The sequence below is a fragment of the Pelmatolapia mariae genome, linkage group LG10_11 (genome assembly GCF_036321145.2).
Source record: "Pelmatolapia mariae isolate MD_Pm_ZW linkage group LG10_11, Pm_UMD_F_2, whole genome shotgun sequence".
Taxonomy (NCBI): domain Eukaryota; kingdom Metazoa; phylum Chordata; class Actinopteri; order Cichliformes; family Cichlidae; genus Pelmatolapia; species Pelmatolapia mariae.
This window is the reverse complement of record NC_086236.1, coordinates 19,125,085-19,138,402: the sequence shown is the minus strand read 5'-3', so window position 1 is coordinate 19,138,402 and position 13,318 is coordinate 19,125,085. Positions and strand designations below refer to the sequence as shown.

At 36.2% G+C, this 13,318-nt stretch overlaps 1 protein-coding gene across 1 annotated transcript; it reads right to left on the bottom strand.

Moving 5' to 3' along the window:
- Nucleotides 1-4,522: 4,522 nt before the first annotated feature.
- si:ch1073-15f19.2 (T-cell surface protein tactile) lies at nt 4,523-9,109 on the bottom strand. The gene is made up of 7 exons (XM_063487676.1): nt 8,996-9,109; nt 8,434-8,772; nt 7,884-7,993; nt 7,633-7,789; nt 5,742-6,191; nt 5,053-5,155; nt 4,523-4,832 (listed from the first exon to the last, which is right to left on the bottom strand). Exons 1-7 carry the CDS (start codon nt 9,075-9,077, stop codon nt 4,703-4,705), a joined length of 1,371 nt encoding a protein of 456 aa, XP_063343746.1. The 5' UTR covers nt 9,078-9,109; the 3' UTR covers nt 4,523-4,702.
- Between the last annotated feature and the right edge of the window lie 4,209 nt (nt 9,110-13,318).

Genomic DNA, 13,318 nt, shown 5'->3' with positions numbered 1-13,318 from the left:
GAGTTTGTCGAGTTTATTTTTAGAAGGCTTTAGGCTTAATTGTGTTCATTGGTTCACAGCTTTATTGACCACAAAGAGTCTCTGGTGTCAGTTGCCTTCCGTTTTGAAAGCAGTTCTGTAAGCATCGGTTCAACTGATTTGTCTGTTGTATTTTTGCACAAAATGTAAGTATTTAGTTTTAGATTGAGCTGACTTCTTGAGTATAGTCAGATAGTCAGTGCAGAACATTATTATACTATGTGAAATACTGACAGTTGAAGTCCATTTTATGTCATAATATCGATCTTATTCTCCTTAATGGTTATAAAATGGTTGTAAAAGAAACAATGTAACTGAACTTAGTGTGGATTTTGGTCAAAATCATATCTGCAAACCGTGTGCAGTAGGACAAAGTGAAAAACAAGTAAAATGAATTCCTACCATCACAAAAAATAGAAAGTAGAAGGAGGGCACAGCAACTAATCAGCTGTTATTTTTGGTTACAATTTTATCTTCAGTTATGGAAATAAGGTAAAATGTTTATTGTGCTGCATTCCGTTTCGCAATTTTGTTCCTGTCTTTTGTAATAATTTTAGCGCGCCTCTTTACTTCAGAGCAGTACACTCTTAAAAGCATCGGGAAGTAACAGGTTTAGCCAAGATGATGAATAGTCTTTGTTCAAATTCAACAATCACAAGCACTCAACAAATGAGCGTTTTAAAAGTAAGCGACTAACTGTGTCAAACAGTAATTATTTCGATATTTTTTCTTTAATTGAGTAGCGGCGACACAGAAGCATAATGTGTCATCCTTTCACACTTTTTAAACGCTATCAGTCGACGCGCTAATTTTACATGACTAACATATTTTTCACAATTCACATCATCAGCAAGTAAAGTAATCAATGAAAGAAGTGTAAGAATGACAGAAGAACTATATACACAAGTTACAAGTGTCATTCACATACATTAGTGTGCAGAATACTGTATGTAACAACAGTACATCAGTATACTGTATCTGACAACTCAAAGGAACTTCAAAGAACCTGTGAGTTATGCAGTTAATAGAAATTCTGTAAATAAAGATGGAGTTAAATGAGCTTTTTATTAATTTATGACAGTCTTCTTAGGGCATATCAAAGTCTTTACTGGATCATGTAATAGAAATATGTTAATCCACTAAAATACACTTGCAGATAGATTTGAATAAACTTATGAACAGCACTTACCTTCTTACTTTCTCTTGTGCGTTGCATGGTCATCATCTCATAGCAACCCTCTGCAGAACCTGAAGTAAAACACAAATAATGTTTTCTTTTATTAACACTATAATGCCCTTTGTATCATATTTGATACATGAGTTTCTGAGACCTCGTCAACATGATCAGTACTTGCCATAATTTCAAAATGTTCTGCACAAAACGTTTTTTTCATCTAAAATTAACATTGTTAACAAAAAGTTAAGTGTATCATTAAATCTATAATAAAAATATATCATACACAACATGATATAACGAAAAAAAATTGTGGATTTTGTTATAAGGGCTAATAAACATCTCAGTTCCAAAAAATCTGAATTTTCTGGCTATTTTTTGATGGGTTGGGTCTTACAGGGTTAAACATTCGGACGGAATACTAATAAGACAACTAAATTATAAGTCAACAATTGGGGGGTTGTACAATTAAGGCAAATTTGCACATGTTAAATACACTTTAAGTGAATCCATTAAGTTTTAGTCCATATTAAAACATGTTTTCCATGTTTGTTTTTGCCAAAAATGTTTTTGTATATATCAACAAACCATACACAATTATACATTAAGGTATACAAGTGTTTCTTAATGCTAACGCACTGATTTTGTCTTGTTTTTTTCGAAACGAGACAGAAAGCAGACACACTCACTTCTTCTCTCTGTGCTGATGTTGCCATAGATTGGATTTTCCTGTTGCTCATGATGATTGTGGGGATTTTCCCTCTGCTCTTGATGATTAAGGTCATGAAAATAATGCCCTTCATTGTGTGACAGGCTTCAAAATATGAAAGAACATTTGGACAGTTTGTTTAAACAATGTGATGCTATTTGCATATTCTAATTTTATCAAAAAATAAAATGAAAATACTCCAGTAACTATTACTGTTACTTACAATCAAGTGTTGTCTATTGGACTAAATAATACATTGCCAACAAAATAAATAAATAAACAAATATATATATATATATATATTAAAAAAACATACGTTTCTTCTTCAGAAGTGTGGGGGCAGCAGGACCCATTTTTTTCTGTGTGAATAAAATATGTTGCAAATTTACAGAAAGTAAAGAGTGTGTTAGAAATAACTGTGAATACATTTAGATTACATATTACCTTACCTCTGCACAAAATAGTTCTTCGCTTGATGCAAAAGATCACATTGAGGCATAAAGAGATCGACAAGGCCACAGATAGCAGCCCCAAGGCTACGTATAGTATATCAGCTAAGAGACAAAAACAAAATAACCACTAATATTGAAAAATGACACATTTTAGAACTCAGTGTTCATATTTCAAACCTATTTATTTGCTTTCGCTGTCATTAATATTATAACCCCCTTTCTATGCATCACAGTATCAAAGAGAAAAATAAATTATTCTAGCATGTTTTCTAAAAACAATTAGATGCTTTAACATTGTTGGACAAATGCAATCACTGATGGTGAAGAGGAGAATTTTTAACAAAACTATGACCTTGCACCCTTTAAAGCCTGATATGGCTAGTTTAAAGTTATTAGCGTATACAGCTTCGAGTATAACTATCATGTGTTTCTACAAGCGAAGCGTCGTAGGTTTGCTTTTCAAAAGTAATCTTTCCCTCTCAGCTTTGTTTACAACTAGAAATTATTGACAAATTTACATAAAATGCTTTTGCCATGTACCCACAAGCACAACATGCTTAACTACTGTAGACAAAGAACCATACGATTACATACATATATACATAGTCATGATTACTAACTCAGACAGCCTGGAGTTTTGACTTTTATCTTTTGTCCTGCCATAATCATAACATACTCTTGAAACTAGAAAAATATTTTTCTAGTATTCTGGAAAATAGCAAATTGTACAGAATTATACTTAGCGATATACAAAGTATGTGAGATATGAATAATGTTGTGAAATATACATATTATATGTATATGTATATATATATATATATATATATATATATATATATGTACACATATATATAACACCTATATATAACTTTAAAATTTCTAAAAGGTCTTCAGATCCTACCCATATTCCAGCCGTCTTGAAGAAAACGTGTTCTCTGTCTGATACGACTGCTCTCAGGTTACGTTGTTTAATCAGTGAGATGCGCAACACTGTAGTCTATTTTTACCCTCCCTCTGTTACCTCGCTGGTATCACGGTACTTTGAAAACTGAATGTTCTTCAGTTACAAACAGGAAGCGAGGTAACCTCATTCTGAGGCACGCAGTCTCAACACTACAGTGGGATACAGAATAATTTCATATAGATCGCTGTATTATAATATAAACATGACAACAGCTTAGAAACGATAGCAACTTTAATATTGTTTGTCACAGTTATAAACAAATACAGTAAAAAACAATCTACAATAAGAAAGCAGAGAATTTCACACAGACTGGTCTGCTCTCAACGTTAGAGTTAAAAAATAAAATAAAAATAAAAAAGAAATAAAGAGTTGAAAAATGGTGAAAACCACAATGTGGTCTTGAACAATAAGCTCACATTTACTTATACTGTTCTGTCAGCTGTATGCAAGGGGCATTGTTACGTATGCTATGTATATATCAAGAATTTAAATCTTGCATAGACGTAGCGCTTTGTGGTTTAGCTGTTGTGGTTGGAAAATAAGAAAAAAAATGCAGTTGTGAAAAGTTTCCCAGAACATCTACATACGTGAGTGTCTGCAGGGCAGATAAACACAAATGTCGATGGCTAAATAAATATAAGCAGTATCCATTTAAATTGCTCATTAAAACTTAGCAATTCATTAACTCAAAGGATTAAAAAATATATTTAAAAAAACATCAGACAACTTGACTTGTTAATGTTTATGAAACCCGTACTGATTCATATTTTCTTTCATCAAGTGGTTGCTATGTTTCTTTTAGCCATTAAGCCCATGTGGTTTGTGGTTTTAGCCCTGCTTTGTGATCATGATTGTCGCTCTGCGGTACCTGTGGACAACAGGGGTCTTTGATATTAAGACATTTGTAACATTGTCACATCAACTAAACATATTGAGCTAAATTAGAGAAAATCTTTGGGTTTCTGGGCAGGAAATACCTCATCACACTAATGAATGAAGTATTACAGCAGAAGCAGCATTCCTTTGAAAGATATGAAGAAACTATAGAAAGTACACCTCATAAAGTTCTGTCACTGTGTATGAATTGGTAGTATATAGAGTAAGCAGTACAATATTTGAAACAATGTCACAAGAGAAAAGTAAATAACACAAACACGGTTTAAAAGTCAATTTAATGAACTTTAATATGCATTCATTTTCAGCTATTGATATAGTTGGGTGCATTTTATACAAAAACAAACAAACAACCAAAAAAAAAAACAACTCACAAAGTATATACACAGAGCCACATTTGGAAAATTTCCTGTGACTGGTTTGTAATGAGTAAAAATAACCTCATTCTGTAACTCTTAACATGACCAAGAGAGGACAAAAATTTGAGTCATTCATATTTGAGTCTCTGTTAAAGAGTTGCACCTCGAAATGGGAAAAGACTCTGTCAGAGTCTCGCTGTGTCTTATTGCTGTATACTTCACTGGAGGTGGAGGGGGTTTGAACGAAGGCGGCGAATCCAGCCTACAAAGGCAGAGTCAGAGTACAAATATTGACTTGTGGCATTGTTAGACAGTTAGTTGAATCCAGAAAGCATGTGGAGGTATGCATTGTAGGTCATGTGTGTCTACTGGAAAATTTGACAGATATCAATATTTTTGAGGTCATTGAGGGTCACCCAGTGCACGACCCTGTGCGAGCAGGTGTGGAGGACGGTTGAATGCATAGATAGTAAGAGTTTTACCTGGTTTTTATAACTTGTCTTCTAAAGAGAAAGCCAGCCACGGCAATCAATACCAGCACCGGAACAATGATTACCACCAACAACAGATGAATCGGTGCCGTATCTAAGAAGCAGATTGTGAGAAGGGAAAATGTGATTTTTTTGTACAGCAACAGCCACAGTTTCTAACATATTGATTGTCTTGCTCTGGTGAAACCGAGCAAACTTCAGCAAATACTGATAATAAATGTAAAGCTACAACGTGGAAACTTTCTGCCTTGAGGCAGAGAAGTGTGTCTTACAATCCTCCCCCTCAGTTTGTCATGCAGCATCCCTAGAAGTAGATGCTCCCCTTAATGAGTTTTCTACCTGGAAAAGGCCTCTAGCCGGAGGCTGAGCAATATATGATGAAGATGCAGATGGTGAAAGCAAAGAAACTCTGGCTTTTCAGGTTTTGCCTTTTGAGCATTTATATCTGCTGTTTGCCTGTTTACAAGCAATTTTTTTCCCCCAACACTGTGACCTTGCCTTGATATTCACAAACAGAAGTACTCACTTTGTTGGTAGTCCCCAAAGAAAATGCACCAATTGGTCTAATAGCATCACTAACGAGCTAGAGGCAGACTAGTAATGTTTAAAAAAATTCTCACATCGTACCAATACATGTTTAGATGTAAATAAAGTAAAATACTGCAGTTTTAAAACCTTACCCTTATTTTCATTTTCTCCATATTTATCTCCAGATGAAGGTCTTTCAGGACTTTTAAAAATGTTTCCTGTGGTGCTGTATTCTTCTGGCGTTGCTGAGGAAATGCCCTCTGGTTGCTCTGTATGTACCTCAGTCTCATTCCTTGTCTCATCACTGGCCGATTCTTGCGTTGAGGTCAACATTGTGCTAGGATAGCCTGATTCTGTTGTCCTCTGGACAGTCGTATTGAGCAAATCTTGGGTGTAAGAGTGTGTGGTGGGGGATGCTGTGACAGAGATGTGTGTAGAATTTGTAAAAGAGGTTATGTGCTCATCAGCTGTGATTGTAACATTTGTGGTGTTTGGAGCATTTGTAGCAATGAAGGTGGTCCGATCTGTGTGGGTTGAAAGCTCGGGGGTTGGTGATGTTGTAAGGCTGATGCCTGCTGATTCAGTCAAACCCTGTGGTGACACTGTCAAGACAGTGAAAGAAGAAATAATCCTGTTATCAGAATGTACTGTGCAGATTGGTTGTGTCTTCATATTGTAGAAATCTGTAGTCTATCCATCACATTAGAATCATGCTAGCTTGCATTACTGTTTACAACATAGTTTAGTCTATTGGGAAATAAACTTAATTGCTTGCTCGCCAACACTCAAACTTTAAGGTCAGAGCCTCATATTTCATATGAGATATAGAGCTGTGCGTTCAATGTATTTCCCAAATGTAAAGCTATTCATTGAACCTGCATAAAGAGTAGGGATTATAATTATAGTTGACGAAAACTTTAAATTACTCAGTGAAGAGCAATACATCATTAAAACACGGCTCATGTTGGCATTCGGGAGAATATGCATAATCAATACAACTAAAATATTTCAAGTATCTAGAGTTTGGAGCCTTGGGCACAGATTTATGAGGTAACGGTGTGGGCATGAATTTGCAATATCAATAGTACAATGTACAGGTGTTCCTTTTTAATTAGGACAGTTTCTCTTCTGATTGTCAGTTTTAATGCTACCGTGCCTACCCTGATGTATGTACCCAGAGAGGTTTGATGTCCAATTAGACACAACTGAGATGCCATAGTTTGATAATGTACATTTCTATTAAATTTAGTTCAGAGCTACGGGAAATTATGACCTATTTCAATGTTTTTAGTTCTACATTTGCTGTACTACTCCAATCTGACCAACAGACTGTGCTCTTACCCCATATCACGATTCATAGCTGGCGTTGAGCTACTGTTATAGTGTGCAGTGTGTTGTGTTTGTGTGTTTGTGCTTGTGGTTTGAAACATAGAATGAAAGAACGGGAAGTAAGTTGTGACGTCTGTGTGGCTTCTGTTTGTTTTTTTTGTCACGTATTCAAATTCTCATGAGAAGCGTCTACAAAGGATGAAAAAGTAGACAACTGGGGATTATTTTCCTAACTGAGCACAGCCGGCTCACAGCACTCCATCAAACTATTTAACCAGTGGTGGCAGGCAGACCACATGCTGTTTGGTTGTATTGAAATTTAAACTTTTGAATTATGTTTTAGCTGGGTGTATTTCAGTATTCCTTCAAATCCCAATGGACAACCGATTTAAAGCAAATAATTGAGTTTCTTTTTCTTTTTAGTTTTAGTAGTTCCCAATTTATTCCTAGTTCCTTCCACATTCTCATAACATGGCTGGCAGCGTCACAATCCTTTGAATCTCTCGCCTTCCCTTCAGCTAATTAAAAATTAAAATTGAGTGAGCTACAGTATAATAACAAAAGTTCAAGTATCAGCTTTCTGGTCCAGTGCAGTTTATTAAGTCATTCAGTCTCTTGGGCCCTCTACTAGATTGCTAATCCAGCCCTCGGGAAATGATGAAATTGAATATGACACAAAGAGGCAAACAGCAGCGACGAACTGAAGACGCTCACCTGTCTTCAAACTTGTGGTTGTCGTTAGCACTGTGACCACAAACTCTTCATGCACACGTTTGCTTCCTGTTTTGACAGTCAGTGTATAAACCCCTGCATCAGCATCGGTCACCCACCAGAGCTCCAGAGATTCAGTCTCTGACAACAGTTCATCATTCTGGGGCAAAGCATGATTATGTAGCACATAAAAAACTTTTATTTTGAAAAGATGTCAGAGTTAAATTCAGTTTCAAATTCCAAGTTTCCTTTACCTTGGTCCATCTGTAGTGTGCATTTGGAAATGCTGTGCAGCGAATTGTAACATTTTCTCCATTTTGGACTTCAACAGTGCCATTCACATCACACGTTATTTTAATGTCATCTATTGAGGAAAACATGAGATTAATTAGATTTGTTGATCACACAAAAAACGTTAAAAAAAGCAACCGACTGACTGATGTGAAGAGCACATTTTGAAATAGGTCTTCTGCCACTGTTGTGATCACAACATCCCTTCAGCTGAACAGAAGAGTGTATTGTGTCCTGTGTTATGAGACAAGTAATATGAAAAAGAAAACTGTCTTTTAGCAAAGCTCCTAGATGTGTTCTTTTCGTTCTTACTTGGATTTGCTGAGCGATAAATAACTGCTGAGATTGGCAGAGACTGAGTGCTGTGATGCAACCACGAGTAATGTGAAATATATGCAATACAGCATTAGATAGAAAGATGTTGTGTATTTCTATTTAAATATTAAATCCTGGGTGGTCTACAGTCTGGTTTAGGTACTTAGATATGGCTTTGTGTGTACTAGTTTCTCTTACCTTTGATTATTAGCTGTGTTTTAACCTTTTTGGATCCATCAGGAAAGGTGGCGGTGTCACAAACATAGATGCCTTCATCCGATTTCTTCACATCAGAAAGTTTTAAATGGGAACCCAGGACATCAGTACTGTTTTTCTCAATCTGGACGGTAATATTTTGCCAGACTAGATTGATTCCATAAAACTGGCTGTACACACACAGCTTTGTGTTTTCCTTACGCCATTCAATACTGACAATCTTGATATCAGTAGAACCTTTTAAAGTGCAGGGTATGGAAACATTCTGGCCCACTACAGCTTCCATATTTTCATAATGGAACAACTCAACACCCTGGATCCCTGTCAGACACATCAGATAGTGTTAGAAGTGACAAAAGGAGACAAAATCACTTACACTTTGAAGTTGATAACATAGACTGCAGTCTGCTGGGGTGCAGGCTTAGCATTATGGTAACACATCTTGTCACACCAGAAGCCAAAACGTATTTCAAAACTAATGATGAACATCAATCTTTGCCAGTATATCATAACCCCTCAAAAACACGTGGATATCCAGAATTACCTTGAATAGTAGAAGCAAGAAGTAGAAGACAGAAAACTATTCCCAATGCATTTCCAGCCATTTTTGAGGTCCCCAAACTCATTACGACGAATCAGGCTGTATCCATCGAGCCTGATTGAGGCACTCAGGAAAGGCAAAAAGAGTAGAATGTCAACTGAGGTTAAAAAATGGGGCGAAACTGCGAGACAGGATGGCCTATCTTTACAGGAAGTCGCATAGAGACGGTGACTCATTCTTGTATTATTGAAGCTTGTGGTAAAAAGAACCTGGTGCAAAGCATACATTTGCAATAGCATGTGCTTCAGTAACTTCTCCTTTTGTCCGGACTAACTAACAAGAGTTAGACTCATATCATTTTAACAAGAATGATACCAAGGGGACACACAAACCCAAACAAGAACAAAATTAAAAGTGATTTAAATTAAAACCACCTTCTTAATGTGTAGTGTTTGGTTGATACATCAGTCCAGCCAGACCTCCTCTTTAGTATATCCTTAATACACCACAGATGAACAACGACATATGACATAATATGTTGTGACATTATTTAATATAACAAAAACAAAATGCAGTACAGCGGTTCAGTCTTCCACAGGATTTAGGAGGGTAAGTAGCATGCAATGCTACAAACAAAAAAACATAAGAGCACCATTGCAGACAATTAGAAAAGAGCTGAAAAAGTATGAGGGCTGTTAGGAGAAAACCTCTTCTCTCAAAAGCAAACATGGCAGCACAGCTTCAGATTTCAAGGTAGCATCTAAACAAACCACAATGTCCTTTTGACACAAAAGGACAACTTGGAGATGTCTGGCCATAACGCACAGAGTCGTGTAGCAAAAACATAACACAACATATTAGTTCAAACACCTCACACCAGCTGTCAACCACTGTGGTGGAGGGGAGATGATTTGGGCTTGTTTTGCAGCCACAGTTCACCTTGCAGTGATTGAGTCAACCGTAAACTCCTCTGTAAACTCAGGTATTCTATAGTCAAATTTGAGTCCGACTGTCCAACACATGATGTCAAGCAACAGGACAGTGATTCAGTGTATTGCAGTGGCTCAGTCAAAGTCCAGACAGCAACCACATTGAAATGCTTCAGTGGGATCTTAAGAGAACATGTATAAACGAATGTCTACAAACCTTAATGACCTGAAGTAAAGAAGAAATTAGCAAATATTCCTCTATGTTAGCGTGAAAAACTATAGTCACACAGAAAACTCGGACTGCTTTCTTTTTCACTATGGCATATCTGTGCTTTCCTTAACTGACATTTTTCACACAACACAATAAAGTCGCCTAAAAATAAAACACAGTCACAAGTTATAATTAGTATGACCAGTGTGAAAAACACGAATAAAACTAGATTGTCAAACGAATAAAAATACACCGCTACAATCAAAAGAATCTATCTATGCATGCCCATCACACATCTCAACAGACACGAGCAAATAAAAATATTCTTTCCTAATTTAATTTATTTCCTTTTTCAGTGTGGGCCGCTAGATGTAGGCCTCAGAAGACAAAATGTGCATCGACATATTACAGCAGTTGGCTAAATTGATTGCCTTATATTATCTGTTTAGTTAGCGGTTAACGTCTCCAAGCAGAAGTAATTATAAAGCTCGTCACACTTGCTCTGGGATCAAGAGATAAAAAAACAAAAGGTATTACAGAAATAATGGGCAATTTTCAGCAAATATGATTTTATTACTCCAGTAAATAATTTGTTTATCCCATTCATTAGAGACGAGAAACATTGTTCCTGTAAGACATTGTGTCACAATACTCAAATCGTAATGCATAAATTAATTCTTCAAAGAAAATTGAATCATTTGCATGCGGCTTTGTGAATGATAGCTTCAAATAGCTATATCCAATTAGCACAGATCATAAGAATAAACTGGAAAATTTGTTTAAATCTTCTAACCAAAGGCTGCAAGGATACATGTGTGTAACTAATGAGGGCTGCAGGCCAAGTGAAAGCCGATAATTCAGAAAAATATTTTCGGAAAATTACTCTTCAGGGATTTAAGATTAAGAAAACTGTTGGTAATCTTATTTGATGAATAAGTTGCAACGTTTTTAAAGGTGACTGCAGCTTTTTTCAATGTCTAATCTGTGCAAGCAGAGAGAAAGCACTTGTTATTGATATTAGGCCCCCCTAATGCTGTTTTAGTACCCCAAAATACCTACTGCTTTCCCACATATTTACTTCTTCACATAGTGCTGTAAGTCTTTTAATTAATTTTGAATATTTATTTTGAACTAAAACTCTCTAAATTAGAAGAAACTGCTGTGAACCATACCTGTGCATATGCTATACTGTGACTGGCTCATATGTTTCACAGTGTGTCTCTCTTATAATTTAACTGATGCCAGTACGATCCAAGTTGTTTTTAAATCTATTTATTATATTATTAATTTAGTTATTTGATAATAGCAGCATCACTTCCACTGTGACTCACAGAAATCTCAAAAATTTCTGCCAATCACATGATCACTGTGATTACTTCATTAAGTAGTCCAAGAAAAATGTGACAAAAGAATGATAAGTATTCCACTAATTAGAATCAGTGTAATTTCAAATCACTAACCACTGTTCCTGCCAGAAAATAAGAATTAGATGAATATGAATCATTCTGTCACTCATTCTCTTAACTTACAATTAAAAGAATGAATGAAGAAAAACTCTGTCACTTGTTTTAGTATGCTGTTTCTGCCTTCTTTGATGTGCTGAGAAGGAATGAAAGTGCTGTAACCTGCTGTTGCACCCTGCCTCTCTTGCACACACTATTAGTCATAGTCCCAGTCAGAGGTCATGTCTGCTCAGAAAATCTCTGGGCTTCCTAGATACAGGGGAATTGCACTTTTTGCAGCCTATTGCACCAGAACACTAATTGTAAACCTTGTGTGCGTGTATGCGTGTGCGCGTATGTGTCCGTGTATGTGGGGTGAATGTTTATGCGCTGACCTCAAGGGGATATGTGACACCTATGCTGTTACACATTCACACATGCTGCATTGCTCATTTGGACACATTCAACACTCGGTTTTTGCTTTGAAAACAGTGTTATCTCCGAGAACAAGTGGGATTTTTAAAGGCAATGCATTATTAAAATTCGGACATGTAGTGGAGATTGACTACAAGCCAGTTGGAGCCCTGAGAGACATTTTATTTGTACTGTATCTAAATCTAAGTGTAAGTTTTGCTGCTTTCATATTGTGTTCTTCTGGTACAAACTAATTAACACGTTTTTGACCTTTTGTGAAACTTCCTCAGTATTGATTATTGCTCTTTATCTTCAACTGTGATAGAGTGCTATAAAAAAACAAACCCAAACCCTTCCTGGTTTCTTAGTTTTTTGCATGTTAGTCACACTTTAATCATAAAAGAAACTTTAATATTAGACAATTATAACTTCAGTAAATGCAAAATGCAGTTTTGAAATGATGATTTCATTTATTAGGCGAATAAAAAAACAACCCTTGGCTGTATGTGAAAAAGGAATTTTCCCCTAAATTTAATAACTGGCTGTGCCACCCTTGGCCACAAGAACTGCAATCAAGCATTTATGATAACTGGCAATGAATCTTTTACATCACTGTGGAAGAATTTAGGCCCACTCTCCTTTGCAGAATTGCTTTGATTTAGCCACATAAGTGGGTTTTCCAACATGAGGGCATGCCAAAGAATCTCAATCAGATTGAAGTCCAAACTTTAACTAGGCCACTCCAAAACCTTCATTTTTTAACTTTTTTTTTTTTTTTTTTTTGCTGTTGGACTTGCTGGTGGAGTTAGAGAGCCGAAAATTCACCATCACTCTACCAATACCACGTTGGGCTACTGGGATGATGCTTTTTTTTGAAATGCTGTGTTAGTTTTATGCCAGATGTAATGGGACACAAACCTTCCAAAAATTTTGACTTTTGACTCTTTAAGTTGTTTTGCAAATGTGAGACGAGCCTTTGTGTTCTTTTTGGTAAGCAGTGGTTTTTGCCTTGGAACTCTCCCATGATTGTCATTTTTGTCCAGCCTATTTCTTATTGTTAAATCATGAACTCTGACCTTAACTGAGGCAAGTGAGGCATACAGTTCTTTAGATGTTGCTCTGGGTTCTTTTCTGACCTCCTAGATGAGTGGAAGGTTCACCACTGTTTTCCCTATTTTGGGATAATGCCTCTCACTGTGGTTTGCAGGAGTCCTAAAGCCTTAAATGGTTTTGTAACTCCTTCCAGACTGATAGATGCCAATGGCTTTGACATTTTAATGTGTCTTTAATTTCACGACAGTTCAGTTTTTTATAACATGAGATGAGGAAT

Bases quoted from the DNA above. Each gene is read 5' to 3' on its own strand.
- si:ch1073-15f19.2 (XM_063487676.1), bottom strand. From the start codon at position 9,077: ATGAGTTTGGGGACCTCAAAAATGGCTGGAAATGCATTGGGAATAGTT. The intron at 7,790-7,883 runs GTAAAGGAAACT...GCTTTGCCCCAG, and splicing joins CACACTACAGATGGACCAAG to AATGATGAACTGTTGTCAGA. The intron at 6,192-7,632 runs GTGAGCGTCTTC...CTGTCTTGACAG, and splicing joins AACCACAAGTTTGAAGACAG to TGTCACCACAGGGTTTGACT.